Below are 11,399 nucleotides of genomic sequence, written 5' to 3'. Positions count from 1 at the left end.
TATAAACAGTACTTGAATAAAACTAACCGCACGATGTACGATGAATGGATGTGATTTGAGGATTTTCGGGACCCTCACAAAGAGGATCCGGCCAGGATCCTAAGTATGAATAGTTCAGACTATGACGTTTGCAATATTTCGTGGGCCCATTCAAGCCCAAGTAGTCCGAATGCCGAAGCTTTCCATAAAGCCCAAAGGCAATGTGAGAGAGCAAACCTTGTGTGCACATTAGACAAATGGCGTACGTCTTTACTAACTTACGCCCACTACAGTATTCGCCGGTCGTATTACTGGAAGAAATTGGATTTGGAGGGAAAAAGAAGAGAGAAGAAAATGCCGGTGGCAAGGCCTGAAACCTCTGATTCCAGAGTCATTGCTCACGTCGACATGGACTGCTTCTACGTTCAAGGTCCCTTTCTCTCTCCTCTCCTTCTCTCTCTCTCTCTCTGGGTCTGTAATTGTATTTTTCAATGGGGACTGTTACTCTGTTAGGGTTTGGAGATGTATAAATGGTAGTAAAAAAATGCAGTCTTTAGATACTCCCATGTGAGTTTTTTGGTTAATTTGTATTAAATTGTGATGTAATTACTAAAAACCATAGCTTTCCGGCCTTCGATCGAGAAAATTGAGACCGATTTCGCCTTTCTGAGCAGAACAATGCTGAAATGTAATGTTGTCAATGTGAATTGTTGATTGTTGTAAACTCTTGAAGTTTCACAGGCTGGTAGAAAGCTAGTAGACAATGAATAACACGTAGAAATGAAACATTTTCCGACTTGAGAAGGGAATTTACCTTACTTGGTTGATGATGGCCTAGCAATAAGCAACACATACGAAAGCTACTCATTGGGATTAAAATTGTTATTGTTGAACTGATTAGCTTATGGAAATTGGAAAATGCTTCCACACACCCGTTTAATTCCGTTTGGATAAATTAGGATAAGTCATTATTATATAACTTACACATTATCTTGGGACATTTCATTAAATGCTGTTAACACTGTTGGGAGAATTTTTCTCTTCTTACTGCCCCATTTTTGCTAAATCTTAGAATTGTATCCATGGTTTTGTCGTGGAGTCATATCGTCTATCTTACTTACAGTGGAGCAAAGGAAACAACCAGATTTAAGGGGCTTACCAACAGCTGTGGTACAGTATAACGCCTGGAAAGGTGGGGCCTTGATTGCTGTCAGCTATGAGGCCCGAAAATGTGGTGTGAAACGGTATAATAGTGTTCTTGTTACAACTTCTAGTGCCTTTTTTTTTTATAAACAAAAAAGTTTTTTTTGTGTCGAGTCTACAACTGAGGCATGATTTTCAGTTCGATGCGAGGTTCTGAGTCAAAGCAAGTTTGCCCACAAATTCAGCTGGTCCAAGTCCCAGTAGCACGTGGTAAAGCTGACTTGAGCACATACCGCAATGCGGGATCAGAGGTCTCTATGGTTTGAGAGATATTAATGTCTTATGGATTTCTTATCATTAGCGACTCTCTAAGAGAATTGTACTTATAGTGAACTTATTTTTTGTAGGTGGTTTCTATTCTGGCAAGGAAGGGTCGATGTGAGAGGGCATCAATTGACGAAGTGTATCTTGATCTTACTGATGCAGCAGAAACCATGTTAGCGGAAGCTCCTCCCGAGAGCTTGGAAATAATTGAAGAGGAAGCTCTCAAGTCGCATGTTTTGGGGCTTCAAAGCGAGGTTAGTGTTAGCGAGGTTAGTTAACACATGTCAATGCATTATGTTTATTTTTAATGTTAATGCGTAGTGTCAATTTGAATTATCATAAATAGCATAAGTTGGCAGAGATAATATGTCCCCAATTCCCTGATGAGATAACATGATGAATGTGTTTAGTTGATCTCTTTTTCTTTTATTGGTGCTTGTTTGGAGAAGCAGGATATATCAATAGTTCAGGGAACATTAACGTTTTACATGGATCTTGGATTCTTGATTATCTTTCTTCTTTCCATCCTCTCAGCTCTCTCTAACATGCATCATGAAGCAGAATAGAACAACGTAATATTGAACATTTACATACCCAGATTAAAATCCATTTGCACACCATTTTTGAGCCTCTTACTGCATTTATTCCTTTGTGTTGGAGTTTGTGTTTATTTTTATTCAGTTTTTGACCATATAGTATAGTATGAAGTTTTAGCTTAGGTAATGAACTTGGGGATAATGGTGTACTATCTGAAAATTTCTAGTAGGCCTAATTTTTCTTCTCAATTTTTATTATTAACGTTGTTTATATTGTGCAATTTATTCGATCCTCTAGTTTTATATATGCTCATCTTGCATTAGAAATCTGTTATAATACTGAAATTGGGTTCATTCAGGACAGCAGTGATGCCAAAGAAAATGTGCGAAAATGGCTTTGCAGGAGCAGTGTTGATCGACGTGATAAACTATTAGCTTGTGGGGCACTCATTGTTGCAGAACTCAGGTTGCAAGTGTTGAAGGAGACTGAATTTACTTGTTCAGCTGGCATTGCTCATAATAAGGTAAAAACCAAAGTGGTCCTTAGTCTCAAATTTTCTGATTTTGTTTTCCTCTGTGGACTATCATGTTGTCAAGGACACTTACCCTTGTGACGAATTTTTGATTTTTGTGTCATCAACTATATGTGATTGTTATCAGATGCTGGCTAAACTTGCAAGTGGTATGAATAAACCTGCACAACAAACTATTGTTCCGTCCTCATCTGTAAAAGGATTGCTAGATCCCTTGCCAATTAAGAAAATGTGAGTTTTAGATTGTTCTACCCGGAATAAAAGATTTGTATCAAAATGATATGCCCATTACGTGACTACAACTTGCATTGCAAAACTACATTGCTTGAAGCATGAACAAAATAAAACCAGATTTAATTATATGTTTCTTGGCTTTATATTTCCCAATAAACAGTGCATAGTTGTAAAGAAATCTTTGCTTTCAGGAAGCAGCTTGGAGGAAAGTTGGGTAATTCATTACAAAGTGACCTGGGTATTAACACTGTTGGTGACCTTTTGCAGTTTTCAGAAGCAAAACTACAAGAACTCTATGGAATCAATACTGGGTGACTACCTATCATTGAATTATTTTCTTTGAATGACAACTTGTCATGATCTCATTTCTGATCTCTACATAATTCATGAATCACAGTACCTGGTTATGGAATATTGCTAGAGGGGTCAGTGGGGAAGAAGTTGAGGGACGCCTTCTTCCGAAAAGCCATGGTTCTGGGAAGACATTTCCTGGACCTCAGGCTTTGAAGACGATTGCTTCTGTAAGTAATGCTGTCCAATAGACAAATTTGCTTTGTAGCTTGCACTAGCGGTGAATGATTTTGATCTCATGTACTAGGCTATCATGGGATTTAATCTCCTTAGTGTCACTCAACTAATGGGAAATATAAATATGCCTAGTCTCCTTGCTTCTATTGAAAATTTTGAGTTCAATATAGACATCATGACGAGTTACAAGAATGTATTCAGCTGCACACATTCTTTGTTGTACTGGAACTCTGCATTCACGGGTTAACAGTTTTTCAGACTTTTGGTTCTCTCATAGTCTCATTTGAATTGACATAATGGCAAGAAATTGCATGCAGAAATGGCTAATGTGGCTTATAGGTGTTCGAGCATTACAAAATTTCAGTTTTCTTTCAAGTAATCATATATTTACCAAAATTAAGGGATATGGGAAATTCCTCATTGTGTTACACATGGAATTAAAGGGGCTTCTAGAATATATTCTCTTCAATGGCCGTCATACCAGGTTTTTGGTTCTTTGCAGGTTCAGCATTGGCTTAATCAACTTTGCGAGGAATTGAGTGAACGTCTTCTATCAGACTTGGACCAGAACAAAAGGATAGCTCACACACTAATGATGCATGGTACTGCATACAAGGTACCTATCTGTTTTGTATTCGAACCTTCTCTTTTTTATCCCATTAAAGTTTCCCCTAACAGTGGAGATACTCTTAAATTTTGTGTACGGTTTCTTTCCATTTTGCTTTGTCCTGACCATGATTACCCTTCAGGCCAGTGATTCAGATTCACATAAGAAGTTTCCTTCGAAGTCTTGTCCCTTAAGGTATGGGACTGCCAAGATACAAGAAGATGCTTTTAGTCTATTTCAAGCTGCATTACGAGAATACTTGGGTTCATACACAGCCAAAATACAAGGAAATCAAAACAACCAATGGGGAATAACGTCACTTTCTGTTTCAGCAAGTAAAATTGTTCCTATACCAACTGTAAGTGTTACCAAACTTGGTTCCTAGTATATTGTGGATGGTTGGTCCATTGTTTCTACCTTTCCACTTTGATTTCTAGGTCTCTCTGCCCTATTTTCAACCGCTTAAAACACTTATAAATGGCCATTTGCAGCATGCCCTAAAGAATTTTACAAGAACCGTTAGACATTGATTCTTTTTTCTCAAAACGCCGTGTAACATTTGCAATCATTATCTGCTGGTTGGTGCTTCAGAATATTAGCATATTAAAGAAAGTGAACTATTCTATCGGAAAAGAAGTATTTGGACAAATGAAATCCATTTTTTTATAGCATCGTATTTACCATGCGAATGTGTCATCGTGCAGGGAACAGCTTCAATCACGAAATACTTTCATGGCAATCATACGTCTTGCTCTTCAACAATGCAAACACAGGATACCCTTTTTGAAGAAGCTGATCCTCTGTCACCTGCAGGCATTTCCAGTCTCCTAGTTGTCCTTTGTGTGTAATTACTAAATATAGTTTCAAATCAGTCTTAATCACTCTGATGGAAGCTAATTGTGGATTTAGGTAAAGAAAGCAACCCGGAGGTGAATGTAACTAAGCCACAGATTGAGTTCCCTGGTGAAGAAACCACGATCAAGCATGCTGTGCCTAGTTTGGATCAACTGGAAGACAAAAAGGATTTGTTGAATGACCAGGTTTTTCAATTATTTTTTGAGGTGTACGTTTAATTGTGTACCTGAAATCTAAGCAACCAGAATGTACATACTGTGAGATTTAATAGTAATTGTGTTTTATGGGTGGAAATGTATCATCTTTAGATTCTCTGTGCTTCAACTGACTATGAGATTGACTCCATTGTGACTCTTCTCTCGTGGCCTCAATTTCCAATCTACAGTTGCTTTACTTTCTTTTTACCCACTTTCTCAATTGTGTTCAATTTAGTTACTTTCCATGGCATTACCTCACTGGCAAATAACACTTATCATATTTTCACTATTTTTGTATGATAATTATACTATGCTGTGCGATGCTAATTACAATGACTTAATTGCATGCTTAGTTGTTTATTTGTCATCATTTCCTATGAAATGATTCTGCTCAGGAATATGCCAATCATGTTTTACTCTTTCATTTGCAGAATCCATGTTGCTCTTCAGAAAATCAAATACAAGATGAATTCACCCAAGAATCTGTACCCTTGTCGACCTCAGGTAGTATCTTGCACAGGAGGTAACTCTTGGTTATCCCACCTACTGCTTTTCTTTTCCTTTTGTCTGTATAATGAAGGATATCTATGCAGGAAGCGAGCACTGCTCACGAATTAATCAAAGTCGACAAATGAAAATTAATTATGGGGAAGAACCTTGTGTTAATGTGCCTAGTTCCAATAGACCGGAGCTGAAAAGAAAAACATTGAAAGACAAGGTTCATCAATCCTTTTTACCGTCTCTTTAATTCATTTTATGTCTATGGCATTGCAATAAGGTCATGAATGCTACCTAAACTCAAGAATGATAAAGAATGAATATATTTTGCAACAAAGTTGTCGTCTTCTTGTTTTTCAGCCATCAAGTGCTCGTATATGGGCAGTTGGGTGTGTCGAAGATTTGGTTTTAACTTTATGATGATACCGTATGGCAGGGAACATCTTCGATATTGAGATTCTTCAAGAATCAAGATCCATCTTGCGCTCCACAGAAGCTAGAACATGCTAAAAATATTGAAGATGGTAAAGCACCACCATCTGTTGGTAAACTTTGTGTTCTGCCTCTCTCTCTCTCTCTCTTTAAAATCGAAATATGAAGACTCGTCCTTGCCTCTCCTGCTAAACTTGAGTTATATTGCAGGCTCCCAGTCTGGAAATGATAGCAGTTTGGATAGTAATCAATCTGAGCTGCCAAAAGAAAGACCTTTTGAAGAAGCTGGGGCTTCTAGCGTGTCCGGTTGGTCTCAAATTGAACAAAGAACGGGAGCATCGTGGAGTTACAATGTCGATGAGATTGACCCCTCTGTCATCGATGAGCTGCCACCAGAAATACAACAAGAAGTTCGTGCCTTGCTCCGGCCTCACAAGCGGCACAATGTAGTGAAACGGGGTCCTAGTATTGCTCATTACTTCTCACCAACCAAGAAGGCATAGTCTATGATGTCGTTCTGCACGTTGCTGTATTTAAATCCAATTTATTATTAGTTACTTCCATAGAATGAGAGAACCTTACAGATTTGGGGTAGCTCTTGCAGTGCCTTGTGTATATTATACTACCGTCTGTCAAATCACTTACGGTCTAATAGCATTTTTCTGTAATGGTAAGTGTAAGATCTTAAATTCAAATCTTAAGATTAACGAATTCAATACCAATTTATTCTTTAGTTGTAAATATATCATTGTACAAAAACAATTTGACCGTCAATTGGAAAAAAATAAAAATAAATAACCTAGGTAATCAAGAAAACGAGCCACTTAAGAAATACTAAATATGGCACTTAGTACTGGTTTGATACTAAGGTGTTTATAAAAAGTGGGTATAAAAAAGAGCTAAGCTAAAAAATGTGTTTGGTAAATACTTAAAAACAGCTTATTTTCAAACTTTTAGATGAAAAAAAAAGCTAAAAACGTGAAGCAGCAAAAATGAACCTATTCTCACAGCATAGCAGAAACAGTTTTTTTTCAAAGCACAGCAATACCAAACTAGCCCTTAGTATTACGGTCTAGTGATATTCTTCTTCATTTGTAGGTGAGAGGTGGTAGGTTTGATTCTCATCAAAGATGAATTTGAACTATATTATTGTTAGCCCATTGTGAAGATTAATTTGCTTATCGTTTGTTCAATAAAAAAAAACAAAAAGAAATACTAAACATAACGGGTCGAAAACAAAAGGTCGGGTATAAATTTGGGCTGATCCAAGTCGTGCTTTAAAGCAACGGCCCAGATTGACTGATGTGCACTTACCTTTTGCGCAAGACAAGAGGAGAGAGAGAGAGAGACTATACAAACACCTATAGTTGATTCACCACTCTCTCTCTCTCTCGCTCGCTCTCTCTCCGATTTCGTGCTTCTCAGACTATCTCCGATTCTCTACTGCTCAAGATCTACCCAATCAGGTCTGGTTCTCTTCTCTCTATGTAAATTATCTGAATTTTGTGTCTTGAATTTACAGACGCATTTCTTTTCATGGGAGATTCGTGCTAAATTTTCTGGGGTTGTAGAGAGAAAACAGGATACTGTCTATTTGTTTTTAATCCGTCGGATTACTCGCCGTTTAGGAGGAATTAGTGAAATTTTTTTCTGGGTTCTTTTTGTCAGTTTTTTAGAGGTTGAATAAGGTAAAAGATGAAGCTTTTTGTTATTTTTTGATTTTTCTAGGTCATATTTTGATAGTATTTGATCTTTCCTGAGAATTTCGTCACTTTAGCTTTGGTAGTGAGTGAGATCAGTTCTTCATCTTTTTGGTTTTGAAGTAGAATCTTTTCGTATGTTTAGCGAAAATCGGGTTTATTGGTTGTATTCTAATTCCAATGCTTTCTGTTCGACTTTGTAGTAAATGCTTAAACGTTGCTTGTTCTTGATTCAGTAGGCTTGTCTACTTTGCTGATTCGTCGATGGTGCTAAATAAAACTCAATTTGTTTCCTTGAATGGTTAAGTTACAGCATCTTCATTGGATGTGGAAATTAGTACGAGTTTTCCACTGCTAGTGGAGTTGTAGTATTTTTTACCAATTCCCGATAGTTTTGGAAGGAAATTAGAGTCAGAAAAGAGTGGAAATAAGCTATGGTTGTAATTAAGGTACAGGGTTTTAGCCTGGATAGTGGATACTAAGATCAATCTTTATAGTTTCCAGTTTAAAGTAGAATCTTCTTGTAAATTAAGCCTTGTCCATTGTGTCAAGATGTGTATTGATGCCGTATAAAATTAAACCTTTTTCTTTGACAGGCCACGTTACAACTTACAATATCTTTACTGAATGTGGAAATTAGTGTGATTTTTCTGCTGCTGTAAAACTTGTTTGCCTCTGGTAAATAGCACGTGAACTGTTGGCCCTATAGTTGAGCAATGGTCTTAAAGAGTGGATATTAACTTTCTTACTTCAAGTATTAGTGATTGCGGCAGATAATCAAAAGCTCCTCCGAAGGTTAAAATACTTGTATGGCTTGTGGCCACTGGGAGTCTCAACACTTGCGACAAAATTCAAAGGAGAAACCCTCTGATGTGTTTATCCCCACATTGGTGTAGTTTATGTAAAGCTAAGGAGGAGAGTGTAAATCACATCTTTCTTCATTGCTCCTACTCGATCCAACTATGGTGGAAACTGTTTCAGGAGGTTAAAGTAAGTTGGGTCATTCCTAAAGGGTGTTTTGAGCTACTAAGCACCAATTTTAAGGCACTTGGAAAAGGGAAAAAATCCAAAGCTTTGTGGGGTTGCCTGGTATCGGCAATTTTTTGGAATATATGGCTGGAACGCAACAGAAGGATTTTTGAAGACTATACTGGAGTGGGGGCAGAAGTACTTTGGGGGAGAGTAAAATATTGGGCATCTTTTTGGGCTTCGGTTACTAAAGAGTTTAATAATTGTTCTCTATCTCAAATACTGTGGGATTTGTTAGCAGCAGTTAAGTGAGCTAGGTCTAGAATTGGCTAATGTAGCCAAATCCTATTGGGATTTTCCTTTTGTTGGTGGACTTCTTATCCACTTCTGTGTTTTTCACTATTCTTTAATAAAATTGTTTCTTCTCAAAAAAAAAATAACATGAAAGTGGACGATGCTAGATGCGTTATTTATATGTCTGTTGGGAAGTTAGAATATTTGCAGACACATACCTAATTATTAAAATATGGTTTAATATACTGTAATTTTGACCAATATTAACTGTATATATGTATGCAATTTAGTTTGGAACCTCTTATTCATTCAGCTGTTGGGAACAAGCAGGAACTCTTTGCGGCTAGAGTCAAAATGCAGCTGCAAAACATGTAGTGAATTTCAGTCTTCTATGTATTATTTCTAAATCCGACAACTTTGTGGGAAGTTTACCCCTTCGAGTCCAAATTTGAGTGCATACCATTGGAAAAAGTGATGTTACTGATGTATGTTCTGTTTTAATTATTTTAACTTTATTAACTTGAAGCCACAAGAACTATTCTTTTCTTCCTTTCCACTGTAGGGTTTATTAGAAGAGCCATTTCAATTTGTTCGAATACGTTTTCATTGTTTCTGTAGATACTATTTCTGAAGATGACATGTTTATTGGATGCATTCCTGACTCATTTAATTCCTGAAATTTCATTTGTAATTCCATGTTCTTAGCCATTGATACTTCTTATGTGGTGGTATTTAATCAGTTTCATTGTTTTACTTATTTCAGTGTGATATCAAATGTCTCGAAGGTATGACAGCCGCACGACGATCTTCTCTCCTGAAGGTCGTCTCTACCAAGTTGAGTATGCTATGGAGGCCATTGGAAACGCAGGGACTGCAATTGGGATATTGTCGAAAGATGGAGTTGTGTTGGTAGGTGAAAAGAAGGTGACTTCCAAGCTCCTTCAGACCTCTACATCAACAGAGAAGATGTACAAGATTGATGACCACGTCGCATGTGCAGTGGCTGGGATAATGTCTGATGCCAACATCTTGATCAACACAGCCAGGGTCCAAGCACAGCGCTACACATTTGCTTACCAAGAGCCAATGCCTGTTGAACAACTAGTCCAATCTCTGTGTGACACCAAACAAGGCTACACGCAGTTTGGTGGGCTCCGTCCATTTGGCGTTTCGTTTCTGTTTGCAGGTTGGGACAAAAACTACGGTTTTCAGCTGTACATGAGCGACCCAAGTGGAAACTATGGCGGTTGGAAGGCTGCGGCCATTGGGGCAAACAACCAGGCAGCACAGTCAATGCTGAAGCAGGACTACAAGGATGAAATAACAAGAGAAGAGGCAGTTGAGCTTGCGCTGAAGGTGCTGAGCAAGACAATGGACAGCACTAGTCTGACATCCGATAAGCTCGAGTTGGCGGAAGTCTTTGTCTTGCCTTCGGGTAAGGTGAAGTACCAGGTGTGCTCCCCTGATGCACTGAGCAAACTGTTGGTGAAGAGTGGAGTGACTCAACCTGCCGCCGAGGCCTCTTAGGCTTTCGTTGTTCCAATTAGACGTGATTTTCAGACAATGTTTTGGCATTATAACATTTGAATTGTATGTTTCGTCACTTTGTATGACTTCCAAAACATATGATGGATTTTGGCTCTTGCACACAGACATGAGGCATCTTGAATAAGCTCTCCTCCGAAGATTAAGGACTTGTTTGAAAGTATTTTTAAAATGATCGGAAACGTTTTTGGTGAAAAAATTTTTAAAATCAATTTTTAGTAAAAATTTAAGTGCATCTTGGAAAAGCACTTTTAAGTACTTTTTGCAAAAAAAACACATTTGGTGCTACTTCTAAAAAGCAATTAAAGTGCTTTTAGAACTCAAAATCAAATTTCACCAAAAACAGTTTAAGTTATTTTAAAAGCACTTTCAAACGAACCATAACTCGAGTAGGTGCGTAGTGCATCTTGATAGCATATAGTAGACCGACCTGCTTCATTTTGTATTTGTACTTGTTCTCGATAGCGAGCAGAAATACGCATTACGAACAAAAAACTTACACTATTCTTCCCAAAACTCTAAGTAATGAGTAGCTAACTGTTGAAACACGCTGCACTGTCATAAAATAAAGAGTAAATTGTAGCTATGGTCCTTTAACTTTAACTCAATTGGAACAATAGTCCCTCAATTAAAAATTCATTACCAGTGGTCTCTCAACTCATTAAAATGTGCAGTTATGGTCCTCAACTAAAAATCCATTACCATTGGTCCCTCAACTTTAATTCAACTGGAGAAACGGTTCCTTAACTTTAATCCAATTGCAGCAATGATCCTTCCAACATAACTCGTTTTGACAAAACTTTTGACGTAGTTGACGAAAATGACCATAATTACACATTTTGATGAGTTGAATGACCCTAATTATATAAATAGTTATTCCAACATAACTTATTTTGACAAAATTTTGACGAAATTGATGAAAAGAACTATAGCTACACATTTTGATAAGTTGAGGGACCAATGGTAATGGATTTTTAGTTGAATGACCATTGCTCCAATTTGATTAAAATTGAGGAACTATTGCT

General features: G+C 37.5%; 2 protein-coding genes across 6 annotated transcripts; both read left to right on the top strand.

Moving 5' to 3' along the window:
- The first annotated feature begins 225 nt into the window (after positions 1-225).
- Positions 226-6,588, top strand: LOC103445989 (DNA polymerase eta). Of its 4 annotated transcripts, none has more exons than XM_070806026.1 (16): positions 226-409; positions 1,103-1,223; positions 1,322-1,433; positions 1,530-1,700; positions 2,342-2,506; positions 2,643-2,746; positions 2,941-3,060; positions 3,147-3,270; positions 3,780-3,893; positions 4,027-4,242; positions 4,589-4,697; positions 4,794-4,924; positions 5,368-5,440; positions 5,530-5,654; positions 5,871-5,958; positions 6,077-6,588. In XM_070806026.1, exons 1-16 carry the CDS (start codon positions 334-336, stop codon positions 6,367-6,369), a joined length of 2,142 nt encoding a protein of 713 aa, XP_070662127.1. In that variant the 5' UTR covers positions 226-333; the 3' UTR covers positions 6,370-6,588. The 4 variants fall into 4 exon arrangements, with proteins under 4 accessions (XP_070662127.1, XP_008383273.1, XP_070662126.1 ...); XM_008385051.4 differs by having other exon boundaries at positions 5,871-5,979; XM_070806025.1 differs by having other exon boundaries at positions 1,530-1,715.
- Positions 6,589-7,160: 572 nt separating this feature from the next.
- LOC103445988 (proteasome subunit alpha type-4) lies at positions 7,161-10,482 on the top strand. Of its 2 annotated transcripts, none has more exons than XM_008385048.4 (2): positions 7,161-7,332; positions 9,593-10,482. In XM_008385048.4, exon 2 carries the CDS (start codon positions 9,604-9,606, stop codon positions 10,354-10,356), a length of 753 nt encoding a protein of 250 aa, XP_008383270.1. In that variant the 5' UTR covers positions 7,161-7,332; positions 9,593-9,603; the 3' UTR covers positions 10,357-10,482. The 2 variants fall into 2 exon arrangements, with proteins under 2 accessions (XP_008383270.1, XP_070662125.1); XM_070806024.1 differs by lacking the exon at positions 7,161-7,332 and adding an exon at positions 9,120-9,314.
- The last annotated feature ends 917 nt before the right edge of the window (positions 10,483-11,399 follow it).

Source organism: Malus domestica, chromosome 10 (genome assembly GCF_042453785.1).
Source record: "Malus domestica chromosome 10, GDT2T_hap1".
Lineage (NCBI taxonomy): Eukaryota > Viridiplantae > Streptophyta > Magnoliopsida > Rosales > Rosaceae > Malus > Malus domestica.
The sequence above is the reverse complement of the archived record's forward strand: the minus strand, read 5'-3'. Positions and strand labels throughout refer to the sequence as shown.

Excerpts from the sequence above, each read along its gene's own strand:
- LOC103445989 (XM_008385049.4), top strand. The coding sequence starts at position 334 with ATGCCGGTGGCAAGGCCTGAAACCTCTGATTCCAGAGTCATTGCTCAC. Across the intron at positions 1,224-1,321 it reads CGAAAATGTGGTGTGAAACG|TTCGATGCGAGGTTCTGAGT; the intron begins GTATAATAGTGT and ends CATGATTTTCAG. Across the intron at positions 5,655-5,870 it reads GAAAAACATTGAAAGACAAG|GGAACATCTTCGATATTGAG; the intron begins GTTCATCAATCC and ends ACCGTATGGCAG.
- LOC103445988 (XM_008385048.4), top strand. The coding sequence starts at position 9,604 with ATGTCTCGAAGGTATGACAGCCGCACGACGATCTTCTCTCCTGAAGGT.